Source organism: Lepidochelys kempii, chromosome 16, assembly GCF_965140265.1.
Source record: "Lepidochelys kempii isolate rLepKem1 chromosome 16, rLepKem1.hap2, whole genome shotgun sequence".
NCBI classification, from domain to species: Eukaryota; Metazoa; Chordata; order Testudines; family Cheloniidae; genus Lepidochelys; species Lepidochelys kempii.
Window position 1 is genome coordinate 19,810,138 of NC_133271.1, and position 19,116 is coordinate 19,829,253.

A 19,116-nucleotide genomic window follows, 5' to 3' on the forward strand; every position below is an offset into this window, starting at 1 on the left:
TAGTGCTAATGGGTGCAAAGTGTGCATATGGCATCAAATTCACCACTGGAATTATGGCCACTTATGCCAAAAGTGGGTTTAGATCATGGACAGAAGGAGTGAGCAAGGAGGAAAAAAAAAAATCTTTGAGGGGGAAATCCTGGGCACAATTAAATCAGTGGCCAAGCTCCCACTGACTTCCATAGAGCCAGAATTTCATCCTTAGTCATAACAGTCATACATGAAAAGACAAAATCATGCAAGGGAATTGGAAAAATTATTTATGAAAGTCATCCCTCTAGTAGCTAACATCCTACAAACAAAGGTGTAAACAGCACAACACAAAAACACCACCGATTTCAGCTCTCAGATGCTCTTTGCCACTTGATTAGCCCTGATATCTTTGGCTTTAATCTTCTACACCATCAGTGTTTTTAAATCAAGTAAGCCCAAAAGGACACCCTTGAAAGTGCTTCTCTTCAGTCTGAGATATGTTAATAATTACAGTAATTAAACCAAAGGGAATTTTTGTTTTAAATTTCCCCCTCTCTGAATTGAGTTTCATGAATCTAGTAAAATAATCTTTAAAAAAACCCTTCACTCAAATTATTAAAGTTCACTTTCTCAATAAAAGCCATTTTTATACCAACCTATTCCATCCCATTCAAAAGCAGACGTTTTGGAGGTAGTCTCAGTGATTTTGATGGACTTTTTCCTCACAAATCTTCAGACCAGGAGTGCTACTCGAGGCATCTCCAAACCTTACTCTTTGATTCAATGTAATAAATACAGGGGTTTATTTTTATTTTTTTGTGGCAGGGAGGGTAAAGAGGGTGCTGACCCGATTTATTCAGGACATCCTTCCCCCATTTCATTTTCTTCTATCTTCACTAGCTGCGGGAAGCGGCGCGGATCAAGGGACGTGCTGGCCGCCCTTCCCGCAGCCCCCATTGGCCTGGAGTGGTGAACCGTGGCCAGTGGGAGCCGCAATCGGCCGAACCTGCGGACGTGGCAGGTAAACAAACCAGCCTTGGCTCGCCATGAGCTTTCCCTGAACAAGCAGCGGACCGGCTTTGAGAACCACTGCTGTACGTCTTACTTCACTGACCTACAAGGCAAGTAACTCTCATGTCAATACCATACCTCAAGTCAACTGGCAAAAATGCTCACTGAACAACTTATTTCAAAAAATCTTCCATGAGATGTTAGGGACGGGGAAAGAATGGCTCCAGAGTACTGGGCCATAGATGTGGGGTGGAAGGATTAATAAATTCAGAGAGAGTAGTGAAACAAATGCTCTTCTGACGGTTGGTTGGAGCATTTAAATTTGGCCAGCCTAGGAACTGGGTATGTCTACACTGCTATGTAAACCCCAGATTAGTAGAACTTGAGTTGGTTAACCTACCAGATCCTGGGTTTGTTAACCAAGGGCTTCAGCATCTACATTCAACTGTAACCCCAGTTTAGGAACTGTTGAACCCTGGGTCCCAATGTGGGACCCCAGCATCTACATGGCATTATGTGGACTTGAGTCCAACCACCCATATCCCAGACTTCCTAATGGCTTCCCAAAATGTGGCCACTCTAGCCCTTTGTTCAGGTGCAGTGTGGGAAAACTTCATTGTCCACCAAACTTGACTGTACAGAGGACAAAGAAAGTCGGCACTTGGGATTGTGGAATACTTTTGGTGGACTCTGAGAGTGTGAGTCCAGTGTAGCTGCATCTTCACTACAAAGCAATAGGGCTAGAAACCTGGGTCCCGACTCAGAGGTTCCACCCTCATCGAGTCCTGGGACCCTGGGTCTGAGCCCTGGGTGAGCATGATTTGTGTTTAGATGGAAGGGGTGTTAGTCTTGAGCCTGAGTTCAAACCCTGGGCTTACACTGCAGTACACACATACTCTAAAAGTCCTCCTAACCCTGCTGCTGCCTCCTCAGCCTGAGTGCCTCTTGGGTTTGCACTCACCAAATGACTAGATTGGCACACTACTCTAAATTAGTGCACCAAGTACATTATTTGTGTCATGCTACAGAAAAATCAACCCTACATAGCTAAGTAGCTCTGTCACATCGAAGTGTTTGGTCTCCATGAACATATCTTCTGGAAGTATTTTGTACTGAAACAGACCCCAGAGAATAGTGCTTACTTAATGGAGATCATCAAACATGCTAAAACAGAACAGGGTCTCTCTTGTGAAACCGTATAACTCTTTAAACAGTACTGTGCATACCCAGAAATGTATATCTAGTATCTAATAAGAATCTAATGTTAAGGTTTTCAATCATTGCCAATCCCTGTCTCTCCCATCCCTGTCTGTGTCATAGCATATTTTTATCTCTGTTCATATTATCATATGCAGCAAAAAGATTATTTTGTCTCTATGGAAACCCCTGCACCTACGAATTCGTACACCCATGTTCAAACCACCATTGATGCAAAACTATATACTTTAATCTGATCAAGTTGTCCACCATTTGAAATCATGGCAGTGTCATATAATTTGTCTTCCGTAGCGCACTGAGCTGGTACCATTACCTCTCCCTACATACCTGTCCTCTCTCTTGAAATGCCGTTACTTCTTTTGTCAGCTCTAATGTTTCTTCCAATAAAGTCTCCTGAGTGATACAAGGGGTATTCAATTGTTTACAAAGCCATGTTGCCTGGGGAAAGAAGGGGCAGGGGGAGATGGGTGCAAAGAAAATAAAATATGTTTTCAGAAGCCCCACAGAAAGCAAAACAAGTCAGTATTTTCCTAGCCTCCAATTTAGACAAATAATCCGTAATTCTAAGCTTAATAAGTACTCACATTGCAGAACAGATGCTTTGTTAATATGTAATTAAGGTTGTGAATACTTATCAGTAAATTAAGGGGAAATAAAAGAATGCTGAAGTTTTCAAAACCATATATATTGAACAGCCAGGAAAAACTGATTTTAAGGTAAAACTTAAAAAAGCAGACAAATATGAATATGCATTGTTAAGAAACACAAAAACAACCTTAACTCTGTATCCATGCCCCTAACCCTCCATCCAAATTAATGACACAACCTTATGCCTGTATGACATCTTTCCTGGCTTAGAAAGTAATTGAATAGGTTTCTAATACCTTAGATAGACATTGAATAATGAGCCAAATACTCCCATTACACTGTGATCATACTCAGCATAATCTGTGCAATACCCACCCACTCCATGGTCACAGACGGTCCTCCATTCACAACATGGCAACACCAAATACTTACCTTTTACAAGTCATAAGCACAAAGGTTCCAATCCAAGGCCCACTGAAATCAAAGAGTATTTCCACTGACTTCAGCACATTTTGGACAAGGCCTGAATGACTCACTTAACCTCTTCCTCACTTTCCCAATATAGTTTCCTAAACACACTTGAAACTCAACTATGTAAACCATGGTATATCAGTCCAGGGGGGAATTTTGTAAAGGTGTCTGGAGTTACAGATTTCTTAAACTCTATGGATGAACCACCAAATTATAAGACTGAACCTGAGAAGTACTGAGCATCTCCAACTCCCACTGACTACATAGGATTTAAGATGTCTCCCAGACACGAGAGGTCAGGGGCCAACCACGAAGCTATATGTCGGGTTGAATAGGGCAGCTGGCTGTAATATACAACAATACTTGTCGATCAAGTACCTATCTTTCAAGTAGGGTGCACTGGATGGCGGGGATATCAGGACAGAATATAGATAACGTATGGTACTTTAATTCTCTAATTACATAGTATTGTCTAAAATTTTTAATTTAACTTAATTTCCTAGCTTTTCAATGTTTTCTTTGAAATTCCACAGTTCTTTTAAAGTTTGTTTCCTCCCCTTTTTACATTTTTAATGTGTATTTACAAGTTTAACACCATTTTCACAAAGTTTTTTTGGCTGGGAATTCCATAAAGTCTTATCATCTTGTCAAGGGAAGATACCAGTACCCTGCCACATAATGGAAATATATATTTATGTTACACGGAAAATAAACACCAGTGCAACCTCATCGTTTTCAATGGAGTTGTACCAGCGTAAATGAGAGTAATATTGGCCCTGCTGCTGAACCAGCTAACCATTTTCTCAATGATGCACAAACCAGATCAGAATCCAGCTCCCTATCTCACAACTGCACTGTTTCTGCACTGCCAAAAGGAGAGGAAAAAAAACCAAAAAACAAAAAACGGTAGAAACTTATTTTTGTCCCTGAAATTTGCAAATGTGATTTTAAATACACACAGAGAATGGAAGCTGTTGAGAAAGGTGCTAGTTGTACAAAGACCATTTCTTTGACAAGTCTTAACTGCATCTGAAAAAAGTTTCTAAAAAATAAAAATAAAAATGGATATTAATTCTTAAAAGATAAAAAGCCATAATTTTTTTTTTTTTTGGAAAATACACTGTTATACTGTAGTCCTGTAAACTGTAAAACTTTTAAGTCAAAAGCAGTTGTGACAATTAACACATTTTAAATTCTGTGTGGCTCAACTCCCTCCTTCCCCTCCCCTCCCACCCACCACACACACACACACAACAGTACACTAAGAATCACACTTTCAAAAGTGGCCTCTAAGTTTGAGTGCCCAACTTTAGACACTCAGGGTAGAATTTTCAGAAGTGCCCAGGTGATTAAGAAACACTAACTTTAATAGTATCTGTGCTCCTAAGTCACATAGGCACTATGAAAATCGTACCCCTCAAGCCTGATTTTCAGAAGTGCCAAGCACCCAGAACTCCAACTTAATTGGGAGCTGTGTATGACCAGCACCTCTGAAAATCAAGCCCAAAACATCTAAAGTTGTACACCCAAAACTTAGAAAACACTTCCGAAAATTTGAACCTAAATGTCTCAAATCCATAAATGTAATAGGCTTGCTAGGTTGTTTTGTGTAGACACCGCTCGTTTCTCACATTTTTTCAGTTCCCCTGTTCTGAGGTGCCTGTGCTTCTGTCTAATCTAATCTAGTCAGTCTATCACTGTGGTATCTAGGCACAGGCCAAAACTATGGCACACAAAAGCCCACAAAACAGGAATAAAAGTTATTTTTATTCTATAGTCACAAGACTTTTGACTTCTAAATACATAGTTATTCTAGCATAACTGAAGAACAAGTTCTTATTTGCAAATATATGGCAGTGCAGTTTTATAACACTTAAGGTAATATACTTACAATAGTGGTTTTTCCAGAGGCGGGTGGACCAAGTATACAAATTCTTGGAACTATAGAATAAATATACATGAATGTCAAAATACAGAAAGGCAAGACACCTTTATTGTTTCTCCATATTACATAATATACAACATATGTAATTATATTGTAATACAGTTATTTCACTGGGAGTCCTGCTTGAGTAAGGACTGCAGGATTGGGGGACCAAACTAGTCATGGCTATGTCTTAATTAATTTCCATAGTTAACACGTTTAAGACTCTGATTTGGCCAGGCACTTAGCACATATCTAGCTTTAAGCACAGGTAGCTTATTTGTAACTCACATAAACAGGGCATAAATACTGAATACTTATTTTTCTAACTTTTCTTTTTATTCCCAACATAGAATATCAGAGTTGGAAGGGACCTCAGGAGATCATCTAGTCCAACCCCCTGCTCAAAGCAGGACCAATCCCCAATTTTTTTTGCCCCAGATCCCTAAATGGCCCCCTCAAGGATTGAACTCACAACCCAGGGTTTAGCAGGCCAATGGTTAAATGGTTTTGATCTGATGCATCTTACAGTAAAGTATTTTAATTTTGTATCTGCAGTATGATGGAAAATTTCAAAGTGTATAGTTTCTTATTTTACTACTTTGTACTAATAATGCATTTCCTTTTCATTTTTAGAAAATGAAACACGAGTAATATAATTTCAACTCACACCTTTCTCTAGACAGTTTATGTCATGGATCAGGAAGGTTTATACATTGCAAAATGGGCACTTTTCCTTGCTATTGAGGATAGCTACCTCATGGGTAGAAATAGAAAAAAAATGTATACGGAACATTTTTCAGATTACCTGTGGGACACTAAAACTTTTCATAATCACGGGAGAAAATGGGCTACTCCACATTTCTCCTCTATCCATTTAAATGCCCTCAATTTCTCTAGTCAGCATTAAGTTCCATTTTTTTCTCCCTTTGTGTTTATCTGCTGCATGTCAGTCTCCCTTCCATACGGAGGGGATGCAAGAGGGAAGGAAGGAAAAAGAGTTACTTGCCATGGCAGCAACCTCTTTTCCCTTAGCACACAAATTCCTGTCTCATCTCTTTTAGTATTTATTAGTTCCAGTTTTATTATTCGTATAGTGCCACAGCTGTACAAGGCAACCTAAAGAATAAAAAAACTGAATAAGGCCCCTGTCCCAAGAAATTTACTATCATATAGACAACACAATGATTATTCTCATTCTACGGTGATGTAGGGAAGGATCAGCAGTGTGAAAAAACAAGGAGAAAGGGAAATATTGCTTGAGAAAGATTTGAGGCTTTTTTTGCACGCATGCATTTTGGGCTGTGATCCCTTGAATCGTCATGCTACATTAACACCTTGGGTTTTTCCTCTCCACTTTCCATTGCGGGGAGAGAAGGAATCAGGCTTGAAAACAGTGACTGATAGGTATTTATTGGCAGTAGTATGGGTCAAAGAAGATGAGTTAGGGTATCTATCCAGCCAAAAACCTCCCCAGGTCATGACAACCAAAAGGAATATATACTCTCTGATCTCAGCAGACAGGAAAGAATGGGAAATGTATTTTTATGAGGACCTTCCAAACACGTAGGAGCAGTTGGGCAGGTGCAATTTTTAAACATTCATAGAACCCAAATTACAGCTTAATCTTTACAAAGTTATTTGACTGGGAAGGTTTAAGGAAAACTCCCCCTGTATTGGTTCTTGCAAGCGCAACAGAACTAGTACACAATGTCGAAAAATACTTTAAAAGGATACATCAGCTGTTTTTATCACCTAATTTCTTTCAAATGTAATGTGATTAAATCCTAGTTTCTTAAAATCTAACACCTTGAAACTCAGCCCGGTACTGAGGAATTATTTATAAACAGCGTCATAAAAGAGTGCTCGGGTGCCAACACTAATCAACTTCTTCAAACCACTTCAAAGAAAATCAAAAAACCTTTCCATCCACAGATCCTTTTGAGGTTTAACTAGGAGCATGATTTAAAATTCACAAGAAAACCCTTAGGTATTGAAGCTTTAATACACAACTTTCTTGGACAAACGTTTGATGAAAAACGAAACGTACCATTATATACACCATATCATGCTTTAATATTGCCCAGGGCTACTGTAAATGCTCACTTTGTACTAAATCTGGTTTTCTCTCTGCTTAGTGGCTGGCAGCAGATGAGGCAGTGTAATGCACTGATTTACTCATTTGCACACTTGTAAGAATCTTCTAAGGCATTTTCCCCTAAACATATGACACAAGGGCACAACCAGAGCTTCACTCACTGTATGTAATGTTTAACCCCTCAAATCAGCACACAGTTAATATTAAATGCTTGAGGTCCACACAGGCAACTAAATGAACACTGAGAAATCTGCCCAACACCTTTTTCTTTGGTAATAAACCACATCTCAACGTTGAGTCTTGAGATGTTACAGAATTTACTTTTCCAAGCAGTCTTAACATTTAGCATTCAGTTTTAGATGGAATTGAATTATTCCTGGCACAATGCAAAAGGATGGGTTGGACTCGGTAGGGGTCCCGTCAAGTCCAAATGATTCGGTGATTAATATTAATGCAAAAAAAATAACTTAACATGTAAGGCAACTCCTCTGTTGAACCGGAGAAGCATACAGTACAAGACTAACATTTTTCCAGAATTTTGTAACATTTCATCATGGGCATGGTTATATAGGAAGTACTCACCAAAAAAAATGTTACTTGGATTCTGGAAACCTTTTATTAGCACAAACCCAGATAAAGTGTACAAAACAGACATCTTTGCATTAAAAAATAGCTTAGTCATCACACCGCTCTCACTTTTTAGAACAATCACATGAAAGAACACTAACACATGGCCTTGAGTACGAGAGCCCAGTCACGTAAGATTTGACCTAAAAGCTTCATCAGGATTGTTGTAAGTTATAATCATTGGGTTTGTTTGTATTTTTTTAAGAGTGCTTTAGATACTGTTGTTAATTAAATAGATTTTCTAACTTTACACCTGGGGTAGCTGCAATACCTTTTTCCCACATCTCTGTTTGAAAATTTCTCTGGGGCTAAACCTGTTTAGCTAGGCAAGCTCATGAAAATTCATCACTTTACTGATGGCTCTGATAAGGGTTTTTTCTTCTAAAGAGTCAGCACCTTCCACCATGATCAAAAAGTAAATATAATCTCTACTACAGATTTCTCTTACATTGTTTTCCATAAAATTTACTTTTAAAACAACATTTAGGCTTTAATTTTAATTGGAGTTCCTTCCACATCTTAATAGATTCTTTCAAACCACAAACAGATAGCAGTTTTTCATTTGACAAACAATTGTTGTGGTTCATTCTTTAGTCTCTTGTTTTACTGAAGTTATGAATGGCAACCTGCTTGATTCTGTTCAAATAATACTGTGGGGTTAAAGAACAAGCCTTAGCTCAGTGTGATGGAGATTTATCAGCATTCTATAAAATCTCATGAAACTCCTCATCTGTATACTTTCAACGGGGCTGTAAAACAGATCAGATTTCTCATGCTGCCCACATCAGAACAGGCTGGACACAATTTGCAGGATTTGATTTTTGCTATTTAGCCGCATTTCAGTTGACAGCCATCTGATCACGAAGGAGAAAGAGCTCTTAGCATCTCTTGTGATAATGATTTCATTGATGCTGTAGCAGAACTTTCATAATGGTTTACTATGGTTTTAAAGAAACATCAAAGCAACGTGATACCAGCTATTCCTGACAGCTCATGCAGAACAAAAATTATAGTTCAGTTGTGCATCTCCAAATATAATCTGCCTAAGGGTGAACAGTTTGTAAATCAAATAATTTGATTGAGTGTACATGCTTTTATTGTGCAGAATACATACTTCCTATTCAATTTATCAGGTTTTGTTATACACATGGGTAGGCATGCTTGCTGTTCCTTCATCTGAGATGCCACTGAGCTGTGGAACTCATTAACAGTAGCAAGTAACTAAGTACTCAAAAAAACAGAGAAGCTGCCAGCCCAGGTAGAATGGGAAACCAATTTTACACCTGACAAAAGGGGTAATTAGCGAGTTTAAAGACAACAGAAAATATCAGATGGGGCACAGAAAGCATTAATAATTGATACACTAGAACTCTTTGTTATTCCCTTAGAGGATTTCATTTTTATAACAGTTAAAGTGCATTTTTATTTGATTATCCACTAGAAAAGAAATTAAAAACATCTTACCAATAACTATTCCAAATTGCTTAAAAAAATTTGAGACACAGGCTGAAAACTTTTATCCACCATTTACCAACTGAAGTAGAGTTTCACAACAATGGTTTATAAATCACGAGTTGAACTACATATGGTCTCTCATTTTCACTTACCATGATCATTGTCTTGCTTTAAGTGGCTTATCATATACTGGATGGGCTCATCAGGTTTATGGATTAACAACCCTTCAAGCATGTTCTGAAAGTAAATAGGACAGACTCAGCAGGAAATTTAACACAGCCGTAGTAATAATAATAAATAAATAACAATAATAATGATGATGATGATGATACTTTGCATTTCTATAGCAATCTTTCATATGAGGACCTCAGAGATTGATATTCATTCATCTTCATAAGTTCCTGTGAGGTAGGGAAATATGAAGCCCATTTTAGAGAGGGACAGACTAAGTACATAGCGGTTCAAAGACGATTTGCAAAGGAAAATAAATGGATGTGTGGACCTTTTATTGTTTATGGTGCAGCAAGAAGGCCTGAAAGATTTGGGGGCTGTTATTTATTTTATTTATAAACTCCCCCCCCTTACTTGATTTACCCTAAAAGTATCAAGAATTTCACATATGGTCTTCCCTGTTCTTGCTGAAAGGCTTCTTGGAGAACATAGAAATGTGGATTGTCAGCTCTCTCAGACCTTCATTGAAAGGGCAGGATGGTGAATCTTAAAGACATCCTTTGTCCCAAACGTTTCTCAGCCAAATCAAGTCAGTGTTAACACAAACAAATTAAAAAATAAGGAATTGTGACTAGTGTAAATAAAAATAACTTTCCCTCTTGATCAGTTTCCCCATCCTCTTTTGGTCATAATCCTATTAGTTCTCCGGTAGCCTACAGGCTTCAAGGGTAGACAAGACCTGAATTTCTGTTGTAAAAAACCCTGCCTTAAAAAAAATATTGTTTTCAAGTCTTCTTCATACTTCATAAAGAACCAAAAAAAAAAAAAAAAGAGCACAAACTTCTTTCCACCATGCCCACAACCTTGTCACGTTTCCATTTCTCAGGTTCATATAGGATCTGATCCAATTCCCACTGAAATCAATGGATATCTTTGCACTGACTTTGGAATAATATCCAGGAATCCTAACTTTCAGACACTCTTACTGTAACTACCCAGCACTCCATCACAGCAGATAAGTCCATAACCTACATGTGAAAAATGTCTCTAATATTACTCCTTAGCTTTTTCAGTGCTGGAATTTTATCATAATAAGGTGGTGCATATTATTTCTGGTAGCAGGCAACAACGCTCTGGAGAAGCGGCAAAGAGTCCTGTGGCACCTTATAGACTAACAGACGTATTGGAGCATAAGCTTTTGTGGGTGAATACCTACTTTGTCGGACGCAACGCTCTGGAGGTTAGCCTTTAGGAATATAGGACCTAACTCAATAAAACCTCCTTCCATTTTCTGTGATGCCTAAGGACTGGTCTACCCTACAAAGTTAGTTTGACATAAGTTGCCTTATGTCAACTATTTATTCATGTGTCTACACTCAAATGTGTCTCCCGCTGATGTAAGCACCCCATTCTTGAGAAGCAGTAACACCACCTCCCCAAATGGCATTGATTCATGGTTGATGTACCATGGTCAACACAATGCAAAGTAGACATTGAGTGACATATGTCAACCTTACCACTCCCCCAGCAGGTGTTGTACAATGCCTGACAGTGATCACTCTGATCACAATTGTGAACTCCACTGCCCAGGTCATGGAGACCAGAAGCCAATCCCTACCCCCTGATCTCTGCGTATTTTTTAAATGCCATTTCCTGACTGCCAGCTTGGTGAACACACCTAGCAGCTCTCCCTTGTTGTGTGCAACTTTCCAACCGATCCTGCTGGCGATATGTTATAGACATGCTCCTGGCCTCCAGTATCCAGGAGGTACTGGATCTCCTGGGCCTCCGGAGAGAAGAGGCTATGCAATCACAGCTAGAAACCACTCGTAGAAACATGGTCATCTACAGAAAGATTGCACAGGGGACGAAAGCGAAAGGGTATGACAAGGATCAGCAGCAGTGACATGAAGAGGTGAAGGAACTGCAGCAGGCATCTCATAAGGCCGGGGAGGCCAACACTCAACCTGGTGCAGAGCTTCAGACCTGCTGCTAGTTTTACAGGGAGCAGCATGCCATACCTGGCGGAGACCCCACCAGCACCCTGCAGAGCACCCTGGGTTCCTCAGTGGAGTCCGAGACCAAGGCTGTGAACAAGGGGGGCGGGGGTCCCATGGTGGGGGGAGTCCAGCTATGAGTGAGCCAAGATCTATTCAAGACTCTACCACAGTCTAACCAGTCCTGCCAGCCAAGCCCAATCCAGGGGAAGAGACCAGGATAAGCACATGCATGTATTCTCCCATAAAAAGTTTAAATGTGAAGATGGTACCCAGCACGAACCCAAGTTAGCAGGACACAGGCATCTGCTTTTCACTGTTTCACTCGTACAAAAAGACACAGAGGTACAACAAACAGAGGTAGAGTTATCTGCTTTTCATTCCCTTGTATTATTGGGTGGGGTGGAATGCTGATTAGTTTATGTATACAGGGATGTCCCTTATACACTTCTGAGGGATATCAATGAAACTTCCATGGAAGTACAAATCCTTTCCCAAAGGATATGAGGAAAGGTTGCTGTATTTCTCCCTCCTCAGTAGGACACTTTCCTACACCACTCTGCAACGACTTCAGCAGGCACCACTGGGGTAAACAAGCTAGCAGGATAAGGGCCTGGGCAGCTTCAGGACACCAACAGTTGCTGTGCTCTCTGTGCCTTTGTTAGCCTCAGAAGTGAGATAACAGCTAAAATCACACTGCCTGTGGAATACAGCACCAGTATGCAGTGCCATTGCCCTGTACTCGTACCCACAGAAATAGGGGCCAGATTTTTTTTGGTTTACTTAACCAGACAACTCACTCTTCACCCTACTCTCTCCTCACCCTCAGCAAGCCAGACTCACTATGGCTCCAGCTAGACAGTGGTGTTGTACAGAGGTGCACCAAAGCTGAGGTGTCTTGATTGAAGCATATCTGATTTAAAACTTTTATGGGAATAGGGGAAAGGAGTTCTGAAATTTATCTTTTGCTTTCCTTTGTGACTGTAAACACGATACACCTGTCTGTTTTATCCATAGCTGCTGCCATTGCAGCCTTGAAGGGTGCCCCATTCACACCCACAGAATGCCTGACCCTGATGAGAAGAAAGAAGCAGACTTGGGAGGACATGTTCAGTGAGATCCTGCAGGCCACTGCTGTCTTGGACCACAAGCAGAGGGTTTGGTGGGTGAATATAGAAGTCAGCCTGGAGAAGGAAAGAGCAGACAGGAGAAAGGCCTAGGAGATCCAGCAGGAAAAGGAGAGGGAGATGCCCCAGGGTATAAAAGGGCATCTCAGGCAGCAAATGCAAATGCTGCAGACTCCTGTTGTCCTACAGGTCCAACAGTCAAGTGCTCGCCTCCCCTTGCAATCAGTGGAGAACTCCATTTCACCTGCTCCCTACGCCCCACATGGCATCATGGGCTATATCCCTATCATTACCACTCCGTGCCAGGAGACAATAACAAAAACCACAGCTTCACACATACTGATCTGTGAGAACCATGGTTGATGTATGTTTGGCAGAAATGAACTGAAATTGCTAGAAAACATTCATGTCCTAATTTTAAAGCTCTGTTCTGTTTATTTATTTTATAAGTCTGCTTTTTAACTGCACATTACTCTTTGCACTGTTTTTGTTACACAATACATTTTTATTTTTTGGAAATTAATTTATCTTACTTCATAACATATACAGCAGAATACCTAGTGCTATCGAAAGCACACATTAAATTATAGTTGAACAGGATCACAGAATTCATAGGTTCAGTGCAAAACACACTGTAATCATTATAAAAGTCCAGTAACCAGTGTGATATTCATAAATGTACTCTACAATTGCAAACACCCCCCAAAACGTCAGGGCCAGGCACAGCATAGTCCAGCACAACATATTAACATTGCTGACTGTTAAAATGCTCTTTCAAGGCCTCCTTCAGCTGCGTAGCTCCCTATTGAGCTCTTTTATAGACCTGGTGTCTGGCAGTTCAAAGTCAGCGGACAGATGCTCCACCTCTGCCTTCCCCCTTTGCCTCACAGATATTATGCAGGACAAACAGGCAGCTATAACATTGGGATATTTTTCTCACTGAGAGCTAATTTAGTGAGTAAACATCACCAGTGTCCCTTCAATCCACCAAAAACACATTCAATTGTCATTCTGCACCTGCTGAGCTGGTAGTTGAATCTTTCCTTGGAAGTGTCAAGCTGGCTAGTGTAAGGCTCCATGAACCAGGTTCCTCGGGATCACTATTGGCATTTCATCACCACAAATGGTAATAATCTGCCAATCAAGAAAGAATGTTCCTGCTTGCAGCTTTCTGAACAGTCCTGTGTTCTTAAAGATACAAGTGTCATGCACCTTCCCTGACCAGCCCCTACTGATATCAGTGAAGTGACCCCAGTGACTCACAATGCTTGGATAACCATAGAAAAGTAGCCCTTTTACTGATGTACTGTGTTGCAAGGTGAGATGGGGTCAAAATATGGATATGCAAGCCATCTATCACCCCACTGCAGTTTGGAAATCCCATAGCTGCAAATCCATCCACGATGTCGTGCATACTGCTGAGAATCTCAGTCCTGCTTAGCCAATTAACCAACTCAAAAATTATTTCCCACTAAGCGGTAGCAATCCAGTGTTGCAAGCATGCACATTGCAATCACCACTTGCTTCTCAACTATCAATGCAGCTCTCATTCTGGTGTCCAGGCTCTGGAGAGCTGGTGTGAGCTCGGCAGACAGATCCAGGAATGTGGCATTTTGCATCTGAAAGTTCTGCAGCCACTGCTCGTCATCCCCAACAGGCATTGCGATGCAATCCCACCATTCAGTGCTCATTTCTCTGACCCAGAAGCAGTGATCCACCTCTTGCAGCTGCTCTGTGAACACCATCAACCTTTAATTGGTTTTGCTGTGCCCCTCAGCAGTCCCTCCTCAAAGAAATCATCCTGTCCCCCACTGTTGCGGTACTTTGTGCGGCTCCTCAATTACCTGAGGATCGCATGTCCTGTGTTTGCAATGTTCATGACAACAGGGCAGAGCTGTGCGGGCTCCACGCTTCTGTCAGAGATAGCAGGCAGCGACAATTGCCATGCAGGTTTGTGGGATTTTAACAAAAGGTCTGAAAATTATGCCATAGGGATGGTATTATGGGATGGAGGAAGTTGCATGATGGGAATTTATCACAGACTCATAGGACTGGAAGGGACCTCAAGTGGTCAACTAGTCCAGTGTCCTGCACTCATGGCAGGATTAAATATTATCTAGACCATCCCTGACAGGTGTTCATCTAACCTGCTCTTAAAAATCTCCAATGTTGGAGATTCCACAACCTCCCTAGGCAATTTATTCCAATGCTTAACCACCCTGACAGTTAGAAGTTTTTCCTAATGTCCAACCTAAACCTCCCTTGAACCAATGGACTTAAATTGCAGCTTGTCCTATCCTTAGAGGTTAAGAAGAACAATTCCTCTCTCTCCTCTTTGTAACAATCTTTTATGTACTTTAAAACTGTTATGTCCCCTTTCAGTCTTCTCTTTTCCAGACTAAACAAACCCATTTTTTTCAATCTTCCCTCATAGGTCATGTTTTCTAGACCTTTCATCATTTTTGTTGCTCTTCTCTGGACTTTCTCCAATTTGTCCACATTTTTCCTGAAATGTGGCGTCCAGAATGGACACAATACTTCAGTTGAGGCCTAATCAGCACAGAGTAGAGCAGAAGAATTATTTCTCGTGTCTTGCTTACGACACTCCTGCTAATACATCCTAGAGTTATGTTCACTTTTTTTGCAACAGCATTACACTGTTGACTTATATTTAGCTTGTGGTCCACTATGACCCCCAGATCCCTTTGTGCAGTACTCCTTCCTAGGCAGTCATTTCCCATTTTGTATGTGTGCAACTGATTGTTCCTTCCTAAATGGAGTACTTTGCATTTGTCCTTATTGAATTTTATCCTATTTACTTCAGACCATTTCTCCAGTTTGTTCAGATCATTTTTAATTATAATCCTATTCTCCAAAGCACTTGCAACCCCTCCAAGCTTGGTATCGTCCACCAATTAATCCTTATCTCCCAGAGTACTGTGTGCAACTCATTTCTAACCTAATAAAGCCTCACATCCAAAACCTTCCTAACTAAAGGTAGGAAACATAATGAGCCACAGTTACACTCATATCCAAAACCCCATTTATCCAAATAAATTCCACATCTCCTGTTCCATTTCGATAAACTGAGTGTGTGAGGGGCAATGAATCTACAGCATATCTGCCTGACTATTTATGCTGTTTACCTTTTGTATTTTATCCAATTTATGCAGTTTACCTTCTGTATTTTATGCTGTTTGGACAATGAAAATAAACTAACCAGTTTCACTTGCAAGTGCTCATGCTGCAACATCTGGGTAACAAACACCACAGGAAAATATTTAAATCTCAGGAAAGAAAATTGTTTTCATTGGTATTACAGTGTAAATACATGAAAAAATATACTATGTTGTTAAAAAATTATTTTAAAAAACCCCCAAAACCAAATTTGGCACCTAAGTTTACCTGACAGTGATTCTTTAAAGATTATAAATAACAAACCCAGAAAACTTGTGAAGTTATGATGACACATGGTTCTTTGAGCTGTTGATGACTGTTACTTCTATGATTCTAAGCTCCAGTGCTCCAATCACTTATGCACAAACTTAATTTTACTCACGTGTTTAAGGTTAGGTAAATGCATAAATGTTGAAGAGTTGGGGCTATTATTTACAGGTGTGTGTTTGTGCCCTCAGATGGCTAACAAAGCTGTGATCTGAGCAGATCCAGATTCACTCTTAGCAGTCCAAGAAGGATTTTCTGTGATGTGCGGTCATGCTGGTGTTTTTCACCTCTCTTTGGCATGCAGAATGAAGTTTTATGTTAAAGAACAAATTTTATACAGCATTGCTCATACTAAGTGGATCTCAAAATTCTCACAGAATAACATGATTAAGTTACAGAGCTAACAAATAATAGTAGAGACAGAGAAAAAAAGGCATATGCAAAGGAGAAAAAGTATGTTTTGGGGTGAGATTTGAGAAGAGACCATCTTCCTAATGCACAAAATAAGGATGTGAACAATGTTAACACTGGTATGTGTTATGGACACTTTTTATAACAAACTATAACAATGTTCATCACAATATTAGAACTCTTATCCCTCAACAAACTTTTCAATGCTCAATATAAGTAAATTAGACCTAAGGAACAGACTGTAGAAACTCACAACCTCCTTTTTGGCTAAGAAGTCAATCTCATTCTTTACTAAAATAACAAGGCTTCTTTGTAACTCTGTTTTTATTGGTTTCATATTAGTTGTACATATTCATAAAAAGGCACAACAAGAGCATAATTTTTTGATGAAACAGCACAAAATAGACAATGCCCCCCCCCCCAAAAAAACCCCAACATATATTAAGATTATGCATTAATTCACTAATCTAGTTTCAAAAAGGGCAGGTACCTTCACATAATTTTTAAATACAGATTTCCCTACTACTATTCTACCATACTACTTTCCATCACAATCCACAAAGTATAATACTTATCAGGCCTGCTTTGCATTTGATCGACTCAACACCTTTCTTCCACAGACAGTCAACATTTTTACAGAATTATAGATTGCAATTAAACCTTGTTGATAGCCAGTGCATTATGTTTTTCTAGCATATAGCTTGTCCAATTTCCTTGAGACAGGGACTGTGTCATCTAAGTTTTCCAGAGTGGCAAACTACTCAAGATAGTGCTTGAAAAGTAAAGAATCATAGTGCTTAAATAAATAACGATAACCTCAATACATGGGGGATACAAAGAGATTCATATTTCCTTATGATTAATTTGACAACACCCCAGGCTGCAGACATAAACAGTGCTCCCTCTTGAAAGATAATGAGGAGTCCGGTGATACCTTAAAGACTAACAGATTTATTTGGACATAAGCTTTCGTGGGTAAAAAAACCCACTTCTTCAGATGCACGGAGTGAAAATTACAGATACAGGCATAAATATATCTTGAAAGATATGGTCAGATACCTCGTGTTGTAAGTGATGCCTGCACCAAAAGTGCCCAACTGCATATCAGAGGTGCCCTGATGTACCCGAGGAATCATTGCTTCTTTTTTGCCAGATGCACCCCAGCAAGTGCTAGCATCACTCTTCATGGAGCTGAACCCCTCCACCCCACAGCTCTCACCTGCCTGCTGGGAATGGTCATTACACTTTCTCCCACCCTCAGCGTACCCCACTGTATGCTGGGAATGGTTTATACACCTCCTCTGAGCACTCTACCACATGCTGGGAACAGTCATTATGCCTCATGTCCTCAAATATACTGTGGCATGTTGGTACTCAGGAACAGTCTGCATCAGGTAACCCCAGGCCTGGAGTAGGGTTACCTAGTGCGTGCTAGGAATTGTCAATATGTCCAATATACCAGCATACGGTGGCAGCAACTGTTAAACCCCCACACATGGGGCAGAACCCACTGCATGCTGGGTGCAGCCTAACCAGTGCCGGGAATTATAAGCACCACCCACCTGCGCTGGGCACCCCAATGCATGCTGGGAGCAGTCCTCCTTATAGGGGGCTCCCCTCCAACCAATGCTGGTGCATGCTGGGAACTATAGTTGTTACCACCCTCCCTTCACCTCTGGCTTGGGCCCCCCAAGGCACGCTGGGAACTTTGGTTGCTGATAACCACCACCATACCCACCCCCAAGCCCTTGGGTGCCCCAGTGCATACTGGGAGGTGTCCCCCCTCCGGGGCTGGGGGGAACACTGTTATTCCATCAGTATAACCTGCGGGCGAAGGGACTTGCGGCCTCCCCGCCCCTGCCCTCACCTGCAGGAGCTGGAAGAGCTCGTGCTTTTCCGCATAAATGCCCATCTCCCGGGGCACACGGAGCGGCCTGGAGGTAGCGTCCATCGCACCCTTAGCAACCGCTCGTCGCTAAGGAGGTTACGTTCTCACCACGCGACGCAGGAGGCCTCGCCCGCCCCCGAATCGGCACGAGCCTTCCCCAGGCTCGGAATGGGGCGTGTGACCTCATCAAACAGCGACAGACTCCTTTAAAGGGGCGGCAACTGCTCCCGGCGTGTCCGTGCCCCGGCGAGTCAATGACTCCCCCCCCCCCCTTCTGCCTCTCACCCAAGGGCGTGGACACGAGCCCTTCGCTGTCTGGACGTGGCGGGGGAGAGAAAAGCTGAATCAGATCCTCGCGCCTTCCAAATCCCCACCCCAGGACCCGTCCCCCACAGCCCCTACCCCCCACACAAGCCCGTGCCAGTGCCCCCGGCCCTCCCCCACACAGCCCCTGCCTCCCTTACAACTCCCTATCAGTGCCCCTGCCCCCTCACATACAGTCTCCTGCCAGTGCCTCCCGGGCCCCCGTCCCCCACAGCCCCCTATCTGTACCCCTCCCCCACAGCCCCCTGCCAGTGCCCCCGGCCCTCCCCCACACAGCCCCTGCCTCCCCTACAACTCTCCATCAGTGCCCCTGCCCCCTCACATTCAGTCTCCGTGCCAGTGCCTTCTGGGCCCCCGTCCCCCACAACCCCTATCTGTACCCCTCCCCC

At 41.5% G+C, this 19,116-nt stretch overlaps 2 protein-coding genes across 11 annotated transcripts in view; one reads left to right on the forward strand and one right to left on the reverse strand.

Annotated features, from left to right (window-relative positions):
• GFI1B (growth factor independent 1B transcriptional repressor) overlaps positions 1-19,116 on the forward strand; it is a 528,565-nt gene that overhangs the window by 413,345 nt on the left and 96,104 nt on the right. The gene's annotated exons all lie outside the window — the stretch shown is intronic.
• Positions 1-19,116, reverse strand: part of AK8 (adenylate kinase 8) — a 125,163-nt gene that overhangs the window by 88,865 nt on the left and 17,182 nt on the right. For 3 of the 10 annotated variants that reach the window (XR_012155214.1, XR_012155213.1, XM_073313857.1), the window contains exons 1-4: positions 18,383-18,718; positions 9,518-9,602; positions 5,153-5,202; positions 2,530-2,640 (exon numbers count right to left, since the gene is read on the reverse strand). Coding sequence is in view for 8 of the 10 variants with exons in the window: in XM_073313857.1 (XP_073169958.1) it covers positions 2,530-2,640; positions 5,153-5,202; positions 9,518-9,602; positions 18,383-18,466 (330 nt within the window). In the remaining 2 variants the exon portion in view is untranslated. Of the gene's footprint in view, positions 1-2,529; positions 2,641-5,152; positions 5,203-9,517; positions 9,603-17,574; positions 18,346-18,382; positions 18,735-19,116 lie in introns of those variants that run through there. The other 7 variants (XM_073313856.1, XM_073313850.1, XM_073313855.1 and 4 more) reach the window with 7 other exon arrangements.